Source organism: Kryptolebias marmoratus, linkage group LG7 (assembly GCF_001649575.2).
Source record: "Kryptolebias marmoratus isolate JLee-2015 linkage group LG7, ASM164957v2, whole genome shotgun sequence".
In the NCBI taxonomy this organism is placed as follows: Eukaryota; Metazoa; Chordata; class Actinopteri; order Cyprinodontiformes; family Rivulidae; genus Kryptolebias; species Kryptolebias marmoratus.
Window position 1 is genome coordinate 3,442,208 of NC_051436.1, and position 13,397 is coordinate 3,455,604.

General features: G+C 47.2%; 2 protein-coding genes across 3 annotated transcripts in view; one reads left to right on the plus strand and one right to left on the minus strand.

The window, feature by feature from the left end:
• The window catches only part of exoc6b (exocyst complex component 6B), a 108,120-nt gene extending 102,747 nt beyond the window's left edge, over positions 1 to 5,373 (minus strand). The window contains exon 1 of the mRNA XM_037976724.1: positions 5,243 to 5,373. Coding sequence (XP_037832652.1) covers positions 5,243 to 5,331 — 89 coding nt within the window. The 5' untranslated portion in view covers positions 5,332 to 5,373. The remainder of the gene's footprint in view (positions 1 to 5,242) is intronic.
• Positions 5,264 to 13,397, plus strand: part of tkfc (triokinase/FMN cyclase) — an 11,217-nt gene continuing 3,083 nt past the window's right edge. The window contains exons 1-14 of one of the 2 annotated variants that reach the window (XM_025002253.2): positions 5,264 to 5,402; positions 6,859 to 7,048; positions 7,130 to 7,234; positions 7,425 to 7,612; positions 7,843 to 7,921; positions 8,019 to 8,108; positions 8,525 to 8,559; positions 8,717 to 8,801; positions 8,887 to 8,976; positions 9,800 to 9,916; positions 10,183 to 10,302; positions 10,954 to 11,091; positions 11,180 to 11,286; positions 11,357 to 11,466. In XM_025002253.2, coding sequence (XP_024858021.1) covers positions 7,147 to 7,234; positions 7,425 to 7,612; positions 7,843 to 7,921; positions 8,019 to 8,108; positions 8,525 to 8,559; positions 8,717 to 8,801; positions 8,887 to 8,976; positions 9,800 to 9,916; positions 10,183 to 10,302; positions 10,954 to 11,091; positions 11,180 to 11,286; positions 11,357 to 11,466 — 1,247 coding nt within the window. In that variant the 5' untranslated portion in view covers positions 5,264 to 5,402; positions 6,859 to 7,048; positions 7,130 to 7,146. Of the gene's footprint in view, positions 5,403 to 6,383; positions 6,484 to 6,858; positions 7,049 to 7,129; positions 7,235 to 7,424; positions 7,613 to 7,842; positions 7,922 to 8,018; positions 8,109 to 8,524; positions 8,560 to 8,716; positions 8,802 to 8,886; positions 8,977 to 9,799; positions 9,917 to 10,182; positions 10,303 to 10,953; positions 11,092 to 11,179; positions 11,287 to 11,356; positions 11,467 to 13,397 lie in introns of those variants that run through there. The other variant, XM_025002252.2, reaches the window with a different exon arrangement.

The following is a 13,397-nucleotide window of genomic DNA, read 5'->3' on the forward strand; positions in this document are numbered from 1 at the left end:
CGTCGTCAGATGGATGACAGAGTGAAGCTACAATCCTTTGTCCTAAAATCCTTCTCATTGTCTTTGAAATTGACCATTTCTCCTCTGCCTTAACGGTTGGGAATCCCTTCGTATAATGTCTGGTGTTGTTGTGAAGCTGCAGACTAACAAAAACTGGCTCGTTTCCAGGAGATAAATCACCAAATCCCGACAAACTGCGGCTCATTCTGAAGCCTCTGAGACGGAGAAATTAAAACTATTAATAAATCTTAATAACTCAACACCGAAACGCTCGTGGTTGTGACTCGTTCGGCCGACTTCAGCCGCGTTTTCAGTCTTAAAGTTCATTTCTTTCTCATATTTCTCGCAACGAAAACACTCTGGAGGCCTGAAAAAATCAGAGAATCCCATTAAATCTGTTAACGATTCAAACCATTTATAGATTTGAAGCCTCCTGCTGGTCCCTCCGACCCGAGGGCAGCAGGAGGGTTGATAATAATCTTTTTTATGTTGTTTTTTTTACAGGAACAACAGGAGGACAAATGTGAAAGGTGACGAAAGTGACAGGAGTGTTTGGAAACCCCAGCTCTCTTCCTGTGGCCTTTTCCTCCATAAAAACACACACACACACACACAGCCACCTGTGTACAGCTACAAGCCCCACCCGCCGACCAGGAAACGTCCCGACTCGTACAATGGAGCGCGGGACACAAACAAACAGAACCAGAGCAGAGACGGATAATTCAGTTTGTTTGGATGTTGTTGGATCAGAAGAGCCAGCATTTCCAAACAGCTTAAAGATGGCCGCCGACCCCACCTGACGACTGGTTCGATTCGTTCCACTTCCAGGTTTTTCAGGCCCAAAAATCCAAACGATAAAAATAAGACGGGGTCGTCACGCTCAGCTACTCCCAGCTGGCTGGGGCGGCCATCTTGAGTTCATCAGAGTTTAATAAAAACCTGTCCTCTTGGCTCATGAGATATTTTGCTAACAAGGAGACAAAGACATAATCCTGGTCATTTTTGCCCGCGGCCGTCGGTAAAACTTTAAATTTCCTGCTTCGAACGATCGAGTTAGCAAAATATCTGTGGTAGTAGCTGAGCCTGACCCCCAGCTGACAACCGATTTATGAGGCTTCATCAAACGGCAACGAATCTCAACTTAAAGACGAAAATCTGCCTAAAACTCGGACACGACATTAACTATCAGACTACAGTGGTTTAAAATAAACTCTGAATTACATTTAGAGTCATTTTTACCTTTTTAACTAAATAAATCTGAGTTTATTTTCTAAATCGAGTCCTCACAGTTCTGGATCAGCTCCCTCTTTACTTTAGTTAAGCCTCAAAGTTGTTTTAATTTCATTTAATCTGAGTTTAATCCGTCAGATTCTCTCTGAGGAACCCATTAAATCTGATTTTCAGTCCAGCAGTCGTCCCTTCAGGACCCGACCTCCAACGTGCCGCGACGAGTTTGGGTCACGCCTCGGGGCCGACGCCACCTCCTCCGAGCGGCGCTGAGAGGCTCGGCCGGGTCGGGCCGGCGGCAGCGATTTGACGTTTCCGTGCAAACAGACACCTCACCCGTCAGCCTCGGGTTTATTTTCAGCTTCACGCTCGCCTACTTTAAATACTCCGGGACAGTTTATATTTAACTCCCTGATGAAGCCGCTGCTGGGGTTTGATACCAATCAGAGACAGAATATAAATATAGAAATATATGATTTCTGAGCGTGAGCTGGAGATCAGTCTCATACCTGTTTCTATATCTATCACTGTAAGTCTCTATTTCTATCTCTGTCTCTCGCTATATATATCTACCCATGTCTATCACTGTCACTCTTATTTCTATATATTTCTATATATATCTATATCTATCTTTATCTATCTCTATCTCTCTCTCGTAGATATTTGTTTTCTTTGCTCAGACACAAGCACTTTTTATAAACTACCAGCACTGGATGAACTCAGCCTAAACCAAGATGGCCGTCACGGCTAACCAAACGTAAACACAGACACGGATAAAAACTTCTCTAAATGTTACAGACATTACGCTCAAATCTGGACGTGGTAGTAGCCGAGAGTCGTCCCCAACACGTGATCTGAGCGCGACAGCGACGTCGCTCCCCGTTACTTTAAAGGTCAATTATTGGTACTATTAATTCATTTAATCCCAATAATCTCAGCAGCAGATTCTTCCATCTGGGCTTAAAAAACGGGTCAGAACTGTTCGATTTATTCTACATTTATGGGCCAAGAACGGGTCAGAACTATTCGATTTATTCTACATTTATGGGCCAAGAACGGGTCAGAACTGTTCGATTTATTCTACATTTATGGGCCAAGAACGGGTCAGAACTATTCGATTTATTCTACATTTATGGGCCAAGAACGGGTCAGAACTGTTCGATTTATTCTACATTTAAAGGCCAAAAACGGGTCAGAACTGTTCGATTTATTCTACATTTATGGGCCAAGAACGGGTCAGAACTGTTCGATTTATTCTACATTTAAAGGCCAAAAACGGGTCAGAACTGTTCGATTTATTCTACATTTATGGGCCAAGAACGGGTCAGAACTGTTCGATTTATTCTACATTTAAAGGCCAAAAACGGGCTGAATTCACCGAGCTGTGACTACTGAGGATGGCGAGGAAAAACACCCTAGTGGAGCTTCAGGAGGGGGAAAAAAAAGCACAAAACCACCTTTGATGAGCGTTCAGCAGCTCAGCTCCTCAGCTGCATCCCGCCGCCTCTTCAATCGCTGCCCGCTTCCTGTTCGGACAATCGGAACCACCGCTGCCACTGCCGGCTGCCGCCGGGAGAAGGTCTCCGAGGAGCAGAGTCACGTTTCTAATTTTACAGACGGAGCGCAGCCGGAAAAAAACTGACTAAAAGAAAAAAGAAGTCGCTGAATTTAGATCCAACAGAATTATTTTACTGAATAAACTGATGAATCTGGGCTGGACCAACTTATTTTGGAGGAATCAGGTCCTCCATTAAACAACGCCGGCTGTTGGTCTCGTGGTCGCGAGACGAAAACTGCGTCGTTTTGTTCTCGTAGTAGCTCCACCCGCCACCTCCCATGACCCTGGAAGAACGGTTCCTCCCAGGAGTTCGCTCCGAGCGTCGTCTGATTGGTCAGAAGTTGTTTCTGAGGAGGAGTTTTAATGGCGGGGAGGAAGTGTGCCTCGGGCCCGGCGGCGTCGGGACACGGTCCCTTCGTTCCCTCGTTATCGTTCACAGTTAAACGGCGTCTTAGTCGGTTTAATAAAACGCGTCTGGTCGCGGCGAGGACAGGAGAGCTGAGGAGCCGGCGAGAAGAAACCTGTTTTAACGCCGCGGGAGGAGGGAGGAGCTTCCTGGAGGAGGGAGGAGCTTCCTGGGAGCTCTGATCCAAGCGTCTCAGAACCACATGACCACAAACTGACTTCCTGTTGTCTTACGAACTATGATGGCGTCCTCAGACTTCTGCACCTGAGGGCAGAAGTCCTCAAGTGTCTTCAGGTGCGCCTGAGGACACCTGAAGACAACCGAAGACACCTGAGGACATGTTGGTCCGCTCCTCCTGAGCAAACCGCTCCAGCTGTCTCGGGTTCGAAGGCTTCCTTCTCCAGATGTTCTGCAGGGTTCAGATCAGAAGGCCACGCCCCTTCCTCTCTGATGCAGCTGTGAGACCAAAATGACGCCATTTTGTTCTCCTAGGAGCTCCGAGAGCTCGTTCCCGACACGAGGTCGGAGCAGAAATAAAGTGGGCGTGGTTAATGCCGCCGCGCTGCACAGGAACAGGTGCGCTCGCGGTGGAGCTGCGTTTCTGTTGCCGCGCTGCTGTGCGTTGGGAGGGGGAGGGGCTTCCTGGAGCTCAGCGATGGGGTTTCTCTGCTACGTCAGAGAGGACAGATTCCTTCACTTCACTTCACTGAGCGTAAATCCAGCTTTAGCCACTCTCTGCGTTTTGGCTCATTATCCCGTTGGACGACCTTTGACCCAAGCTGTCCGACCCCGAGCAGCCTTGATAGTCTTGAGGTTTTATTGGACCCAGAACAGAACTGATCCTCCTTGTCCCCCTGCAGGTTCAGGGTTCTGGTCTTTGCTTCACGTTTGGGTTTGTGGACACAGAGCTGACAGGACCCAGAAGCTCCAGTCTTGCTTTTTGACGATTTGGCGTCCTCCTCGGTCGTCCAGTTTGGCTCAAACGGCGACCGACAGTCCGATCTGACACTGATGAACCCAGAGGTTCTGGACCTCCTGGTCATCATCTGTGTCGTCCTTCCCTGGACGCGTCCAGGAGGGTTCGGCTACAGACCAACGTTCGGCTGGTTCCCAGTAAGCTCCTCTGTCGGTTTTAAGTTTATTTCAGGGACAGTCATGTTTTTTTTCCTTTCTTCAACAAAAAAAAAAAAAGGGTGGAAACAAATTTATCTGCGCCTGCATGTTTTCGGAGACCGCGCCCAACGTGGAAGGGCTGTGACCCGGTTCTGGGTCCAAATGTGGATTGAAGCCGAGCTGCTTCAGCAACATGTTCAGGCTGAAACTCTGACAACAACAAGCCCAAACTGTTTCCACCCAGCTGCAGCAAGCAGCATGGAAACATTTACCACAGCTGCTCCGACTGGAGCTCAGCTTCTCCTGGTTTGGAAAAAAAAAAAAAAAAAGCTGAGAAATGTCCCTTCTCATTCCCTCATTCCCAAATGAATGAGAATGAGGGAATGGGAAGCAGAGAAGCAGGGATTGTTGGGCAGCTGCACTTGACACTCCCTGATTCAATGTACAGGTTAGCTGTTTTTTAACAAAACAGAGATTAATTAAACCTTCCGACACATTCTTCCATAAAAGCTGAAGTCATAAACCTGAAAGCCACACGACAAAAACAGCGCTGAGCTACTTTTAATAAATCTTTTTTCCCCAAAACGAACAGAATGCCAGTTAGTTAGCTTGGGAAGCTAATGTTAGCATAAAGTAGCTTGAGACATTTTATGGATAAGTTGCTAATATTTTCAGATAAAACTAATAACAGTACGTCCAGACAGTGGCGTTAGGTGAGTCAAGTCAGACAACAGTTGTATTAGAAGTTGTAACGCCGGAGGTTTTAATAAAATTCTGCCAAATTTGATGTTTGCTAAAGTTAGCCGGCTAGCCGTCCGATAATGGACGCATGTGTGTTAAAGTTTTGAGCGAGCTCCCGGAGCTGGGAGACGCCGACGGCGAGGCTGTCCTACCCCCCCGGGGGGGCTGACAGGGACGGCCGCCGCGGTGTCACTCACCGGAGGGTCGGCCCGATGCAGTTCGTGTCCGTGCTCTCGATCTCCCGCAGGATGCGTTCGTGCTCGGCGGCTGCCTCCACGCTCGCCATCCTGCATGTTGCTCTAGACGGTTCCGAGCTGCGGCGCGAGCGGACAGACCGGGAGAAGGAACCGCGGTGGGGTAGGTTCGATATTTATTTTACCGGGGCGGCCCGGGCGGGCGGGGATTCACTCTGAGTCAGACTGTCAACGCGGCGGATACGCGTGGCTTTAATCTTCCCAATAAAAGCTTGTTTATAGCGTCTACAAACCGTCCATAAACAAATAAATGTGCTCATTTAAACCGTCAATAATCGATCGTTTAAAATATTCAACCTGCTTTCTGTTGATAAAACAAACAGACCCCTTTACTTCCATGTTTACATGTTTAGCCTAATTTGCAACTTGCAAAAACAGTTTCCAAGTTAAAACAAGAAACATTTTAAGCATAAAAAATCATCACATTTCTATAAATTATCACGTGAAGGAGCCAACTATAGGCGAAGGAGGTCTATAGGTCCACAATACGTGACTTTAACAGATTCTCAACTACAACATCTTTATTTTTATCCTAAAAGGACCGATGTAACCAGCCATTTTAGGTTTTGTTGATTTTTTTAATTATAAACATCCTTTCCATACACTTTGAAAGGCACTTAAAATGCGGGATTTAGTGTTTTAGTTGAATAATAAAAGCAACATCTTGATTTAGTTCTTTTAGTTTTTTTAAATATGACGTTTTTTGGCAAAAAAATCAACTCATTCACTAGTTCTTTTTGTAGTTATTCTTAGTAAATACAGCATTTATTTATTTATTTGGTTTATTGTTAGTTTGGTGACGTTTTAAACACCGTCAGATATGCCCAAACCTTATTTTTTTTTCAATAAAGTAACCGGAAACAAACGAATAAAATGACGCTTCCTGTAATTGTCTTTCAAAATAAAACCAAAGCGGCATGATTGCCTCTATTCCTTTCAGCTTACATTAAAAGTCCTTTTATTGTACTACATAGTCAATGCTATACATTCATATGTCACAGTCTCCCTGGGAAAAACTGTTATTATTTTATAGATTTTGTCATTTGAAAAGAGAGCGTGTTTTTATTTTGTGTGTGAAGTTTCACAACATCCGGTTTGCGCATCGCCTACAGCTCTGCTAGCTTAACCCGCTTCGTTGACCCGCTGTCAGAGGAGAACAGGAGCCAGACAAGTTAAAAATGGAGGTACGAAGTTAAATAAAAACATGTTTTTGACCATCAGGAGAGACATGCACTGAACCCTGATCTTATTTTAATGTTAATTTGTGGCGTTTTGAAGAACGGGAGGGTTGTTTTTAGCAGTCTGGTTAAGCTAGCTGAAAGGATCAGAGTCCATTCATTGATAAGGATTTGTTTTAAACTGTTGTAAATCGTCTGTTTTATGTTTGTTTTCATGCAAATAAAACTTTCATGTGCAGGTTTAGATAACTGATGTTCAGCTGTGTCTTTGTTGTTGCTACCTGTTGAAACACAAGTTTCAGTTTAGTGTGTTTTGCAGGATAAATCATATTTAATGAGAATTAATGGAAGTATCTGTGTGTTTGTTGTTGTCTGTCGCAGCCTCAGAGGAAGCTGATCAACTCGGTGGACGGCTGCGTGGACGAGGCTCTCCGCGGCCTGGTCGGGGCCTCCGGGGGCCTCTCTCTGCTGAAGGGCCACAGAGTCGTGCTTCGCGCCGACCTGGGTGAGCTGAAGGGCAAGGTGGCGCTGCTGTCCGGAGGCGGGTCGGGACACGAGCCGGCCCACGCGGGTAAGAACCGCAGCACGGCGGCGTTTCCGTTGCCCTTCGGCTGTTTTCGCCTCATCCCCCCCCCACCCCGTGTGTCTGCAGGTTACGTCGGCGCAGGCATGCTCTCTGCAGCTGTGGCGGGAGGGGTGTTCGCGTCGCCGCCTCCTACCAGCGTCCTGGCCGCCATCCTCGCCTTGCACGGAGCAGGTAATCTGCGCTCGGGTTTGTTACTGCACGTTCTCGCTTTAAACGGCTGACTCGTGGACCTGCTTCTGGAGGACCTGAGGTGATTAATCGGTTTGACTCAGGTGTGTCGGAGCAGAAACAACTCCAGGACGTCGCCTCGAGGCCCGGTTTAGGTTGAATAAAACTCTGGAGAACTCTCGTCCCCCTGCAGGAGCCTCCGGGGTCCTTCTCATCGTGAAAAACTACACGGGGGACCGCCTCAACTTCGGGCTGGCTGCTGAGCAGGCCCGCAACCAGGGGGTCCCCGTCGACATGGTGGTGGTCGCCGAGGACTGCGCCTTCGACCGTCCCAGCAAGGCCGGCAGAAGAGGCCTGTGTGGCACCGTCTTCATCCACAAGGTGCGGGACGAGAATCCTTCCGGGTCCCAGCCTTCTCACCCGTCGGGTTGGAAGCTGCTCATGAAGGCCAGGAGAATCCTTTAAATCCTTTAAAAGCTCCCGGCGTTGATTCGTTATGAGCTTAACGAGCAAACCCACCAAAATAGAGTTAAGTTTTCAGAATCAGTGACTCCTAAACTTTTTTTATCTTTCTTTAAATTTGATCTGCTGACCCGAACCTCTGGGCTCAGCTGGCGGGCGCGCTGGCAGAAGAAGGCTGCTCCTTGGACCAGATCGTCGCCGAGCTGACCGACGTCCTGAAGGGGATCGGTGAGTCCTGTTTCCGTCGCCTCCTCTGACGCCTGCCGGCGGCGTCCCCTCCCCCCCCCTCCTCAAACGGCTCATCCTGTGGAGTCTTGTGTCCCAGGCACGCTCGGCGTGAGTCTGTCTCCGTGCAGCGTTCCCGGCTGCCTGCCTTCGTTCGACCTGCCGCCAGGAGACATGGAGCTGGGACTGGGTGAGGACGCCGAGGGCCGCCTGGCGGGATTAAAAACCAGCTTTAACCTTTAAATGTGACTGTTTTTTACCTCTGACTTGGTCAGTGAGCTCAGCAGATGTAAAAAGATGAAAAAAAAAGAAAATATTTTGGGGCAGTGGTTCCAGAAGTTGGGGTCTGGACCCTACTGTGGCCACCGAGCCCTCTGACCACCAGGAGGCAAGGCTGGTGAAGCGTCTCGCCTAAGGACACAACGATTGAGACGGACGGAGCGGAGGATCAAACCAGCAACCCTCCAGTTACAGGATGAACCCCTACTTCCTGAATTCAGAGCTTCGACCTGCAGATTTCTTCTTCTTCTTCAGTCCAACCGCAAACAGGAAGTCTTTAAACCTCGACTGAGTTCTGATTCCTGCTTTTTTTTATCCGTCCTCCAGGAATCCATGGTGAACCGGGAATCAAAAGGTCAAAGGTGAGTCCAGATCCAGCCAGTAAAAGCCTCCGGGTGCTTTAAGTTTTAGACTTAAAAGCCTTCAGTTTTCTCAAAAAAACGACAGAGCGCCTCAAAGTCCGGTGGACTTCATGATCCAGGAAAACACGGTAACATTTACTCTGTTTCTGTCACTCAGGTGGCGACTGCAGATGAGGTGGTGAAGACCATGATAGATCACATGACCAACCCACACAGCCAATCACATCTGCCGCTGAGCTCAGGTCCGACACCCGAGTCGTATTTCAGGCCCGTCTCGTAGCGTTACCGTAGTTCCAAAGGACTGGATTTTCCCCGTCTCTCCTGCAGGGGACAGCGTTGTTTTGTGCGTGAACAACCTCGGCGCTCTGTCTTGCCTGGAGATGGCCGTGGTTACCGGAGCGGCCGTCACCTGCCTGGGTGAGCAGAGACTTCCTGTTTCCTGTCTGAGAGGTGTGAGTGGAATAAACCGAGACCCCAGATCCAAGCAGCTGAAATGAGCTTCCTCTGTGGGGGGGGGGACCAGAACTCACAGGACGAATTAGATTCTCCTGTCCTGGTAGGGCGCTGCAGCACCCTGCGCACCCTCAATTCCCACAGCTTTGTCTGATGTGCATTTATGTAACTTAAACTTAAAGTCCAGCAGCGGGTCTAACTTTAAAAGAAAGGCAAATGGATTGGAGGACATTTCCACAGAGGAGGAGACGAGAAACAGGAAGTTTAACTTCAAACAGGAAGTGAATGTGCGCCGCCAATAAAGGTCTGAGTTTCTGACAGGCCAACAACCCGAGATCAGTTTGTGATTCAGAGGAAAAAATATAAACAATCCATGTCTGTTAGTCTGAACCTGCTGCTGATTAGAGTTAGCATCGGTTTAGCTTCGAGTTAGCATCAAGTTAGCATCCAGTCAGCTGCAAGTTATCATTGTGTTAGCATCCGGTTAGCTTCAAGTTAGCATCAGGCTAGCTTCGAGTAAGTGTTGGCATAGCTTCAAGTTAGCATCGGGTTAGCATCCAGTTAGCTTCGAGTAAGCATCGGATTAGTTTCAAGTTAGCATCGGGTAAGCATCCAGTTAGCTTTGAGTTAGCATCCAGTTAGCTTTGAATTAGCATCGGGTTAAACAAAAAAGCCTCAGATTATATGTGAGTCTCTCTAACAGAAAGTTTGGTGGAATGTAAAGAAAAAAAGCCACAGCTTGGTCGAGCTCTTCTCTGGGAGGTGATTGATGGATTTCCGGTTGCAGAGAGCCGTGGCGTGGAGGTTGCCAGGGTGATGTCCGGGGCGTTCATGACGTCGCTGGAGATGGCAGGAGCGTCGCTGACCCTGATGAAGGTCAACCCAGAACGACTGAGACTGTTCGGTGAGCGTCTGAGCAAACAACTCCAATCTTCCATGAATAGTTCAGCAAACGGTACATCTGAATGAGACCAATATCATCCGGGTAAAAGATGAGGATATAGGGTGCAGTTTAGCATTAAAACAGCTGGTCAAACCAAAATGGACGTTAGGGAATAAAAAGGGGCCGAGGACTGAGCCCTGTGGGACGCCACACCTTAGTTCGTCCACTAAGAGTTCTGATAAACAAACATCTGGGATTTCTAACCTGAGTTCCTTCATCCCGTTCAGATGCTGACACTGGCGCCCCCGCCTGGCCGAACCTGGGCGGCGTGCGCGTGAGTGGGCGGAGCTACGACGTCGAGCCTCCGGTCATGATCACGCGGCCGCAGGACGACGTGCACTCAGAGGGTCGGTGTCCGCGATCAGTCTGTGTTTCCAATTTTATCCGCTGGATCTTTCTTCCTCCAGCAGCTTCGATGTTTAGAGGATTTTTTTAAACGTGTTTTTATGTTAAAGTATTTAATTATCTCATATCAGTGTCCCTTAAAGGCCACCGTAGATGTCAAAATATGGGATTTTTCAGTGTTTTTGATTGAAAGTTTTTGTTTCATCTGTGATAAAAGTGCGGATTGTTCACTGAAAGTCTGCCGCTCCGTTTATCAGTTAGTCGGGTTTTGTTGCCAACAATTACGAGTCGTTTGTTTACGTTCAAACATTATTGAGCTCATGTTGGATTGGGTCAAATAATCCCAGGATGTGAACAGAGTCGGAGGAGGAAAGGTGACCTCCTCCTTCTTCTTCTTCTTCTTCTGTAAAGAAACGGCTAAAATCTGCGAGGAGGAGGAGTCACTTAAGGGAGGAAACGGAGCGTTAAAGCTAAAGATGAAATGAGCCAAGATATTCCGGGAGAACTTCCGTAACTGAATAATTCATTTGGTTGTAAACAAAGACGAGGAATATTTTCTGTTTTCTGACACATTTTGAGGTTTAATGATGGCGAAGCGTGTATTCCGACAGCTGCGACAGCTTTAAAAACGCTTCCTGTTTCGTTTCCGTCAGGACCGCTGAGTCCTGTGATGCGCGAGGCGCTGGAGAAGATCTGTTCCTTGCTGCTGGAGAAGCAGGAGGAACTGAACTCCCTGGACCGCGCTTCCGGGGACGGGGACTGCGGGAACACCCACGCTCAGGCGGCCAGAGGTAGGACGACGGCGGCGGCGAAGGACGCCGGCAGCCGGCGGCGTTTACAGTCCTTTTTAAACCAGAGTTCCCGATTGTCTCGCTGCAGCCATTCAGGAGTGGCTCCGGGATCATGTGACCCCCGGTTGCCCCGGGCGACTGCTTTCCGTCCTTGCCGGGTTGGTCCAGGAGAAGATGGGCGGGTCTTCGGGAGCGGTGAGTTCGCCTTCCTTCCTCTGACGGGAACGCCTCCTCGACGCTCACGCTCCTCCCCTCCGCCCTGCAGCTGTACAGCCTGTTCCTCGCCGCCGCCGCCGCCGGTCACGTGACCGAGGGGCGGAGCGACGCCGCCGCCTGGGCCAGAGCAGTGCATGCTGGGACGCAGGCCATGAGGAGGTGTGTCCGAGCTTCCAGAACGCTCCCTTTTTCTCTACCTTTTAGTTTCTTCTTCTCAGGGCAGGAAGTGACATCATCAGGTCGTTTCTGACCTGACAGGACGCCGTGGCTCCTCAGCGGACGCTCGCCTTGTTGATTTAGACGTTTTTTAAACGTTCATCCAGTCAGAAAAGTCGCTGGGATCACCTTCAGGCCGACTTTCTTCTTTGTTTGTTTTTTTTTCTGGTTCGGATCAAAACGGCGTCAGATTAAGGAGGCGGAACCGTTCCGCTCGGCTCGTTTCCGTCGCGGCTCGTTTCCGTCGCGGCGTTTCTGCGAAGAAACGCGAGAATCGGCGTTTGGAGCCCCGGCGCTCGGGCTCACGTGGCGACAGAAACGTCGTTTGACGTTCAAACGACTCGCAGGAAGTTAAACTTTAAACGACCGAACTGCTGTTCTGACATCTTTTACAGTTTTTACACAAACGCAGCTTAAAGTCGATGATTTTTGGCGATTTTCTCCGGAAACTTGAACACAGATGGAGACGTTTTGAGTTTTTTTTTTGCAAACTCTTCTTACTCTTATTTTTTAATACGTGTACAGATTAAACATCGAAACAGAGACATTTTTGTCTTCTTTCCCCCAGTTTGTCTCTCACTGCTGTGGGACAAATCCCCCCTTTTATCACTCAACATATTCTCCTCAATATCTCCTTAGCTCAGTTTTGGAATCTTGGTTTCACTTTTGACAGCAGCTGTCGTTAAATCAAGTTTTTACCATCTGCGGATAAATCTTACTTTTGTTTCCAGGACTTTGAAGGACTGATCCGTGCCTTTATTGCTGCTCGTTTGGATTATTGTAAGTCTTTATATCGTCGCATAGATAAACCACAGATGCAGCGGCGCGGCTTCTTACAGGAACCAGGAAGTTCGACCATATAAGGGCGACACTCATCGGCTACCTGTCTTTAATCGTATAGATTTTAAGATTCTTTTATTAACTTATTAAGCCCCCTCATATCTTCAGGACCTTTTAAAACATCAGTCTGTGCAGGGAACCCTACGTTCAAACAATCAGCTGTTGTTGACAGTTCTTTTTCTGTCGTAGCTCCGACTTTATGGAATAATATACCTTTCAGATCAGATTAAAATGAAATTGCTTTTAAAAACTCACTTTTATTCCTTGGCATTTAATTAAAATAGTATTTTTAGCTTGTTTTATTCTAAATTCAGTTATTGTTGTTCTTGTAAAGCACTTTGGTGCAGTTTTAAACCTGTTTTTATATAAATAAACTTGACTTGACAGAAAATCCGAACGTCTGAGTCACGCTTTAATAAAACCCGAAGCTCAGATTTGCAGTTTTTGTTTGTTTGAGGCTTACTTTTCAGTCCGTCTGGCGTCTGCCTCTTTTTAGGAAGCGACGGGTCCAGAGGCGTGGTTACCATGGTGACCACAACGAGCCGCCGGGAGCAGCTTCTTGTCTCGGTTCTTTTCTCACGTCTCAGTTTTTACATCAAAACTTTTTTTTTGTTTTGTAATTTTAATTTTTACGAAGTCGATTCAGGAGATTTTATTTTATTTTATTTAATGTTCCGGATCTTTAGGTCAAAATAAATCCTCATTAAATGTAATAAATGAGATAAATGTGGATTTACCTCCAGGTAGACGCTCTCAGGCTCTTCAGGTGTCATTTTTATAGCATTTTTTGTATTTTTTAATTTTAGTTTTTCTTATATTTTATTAATTACAAGTGCTGGTCATAAAATTAGAATATCATGAAAAAGTAGATTGATTTCAGTAATTTCATTTAAAAAGTGAAACTTGTATATTATATTCATACATTACATACAAACTCATATATTTCAAATGTTTATTTCGTTTAATTTTGATGATTACAAATGACAACAAATGAAAATCTCAAATTCATCATATCAGAAAATTAGAATATTACT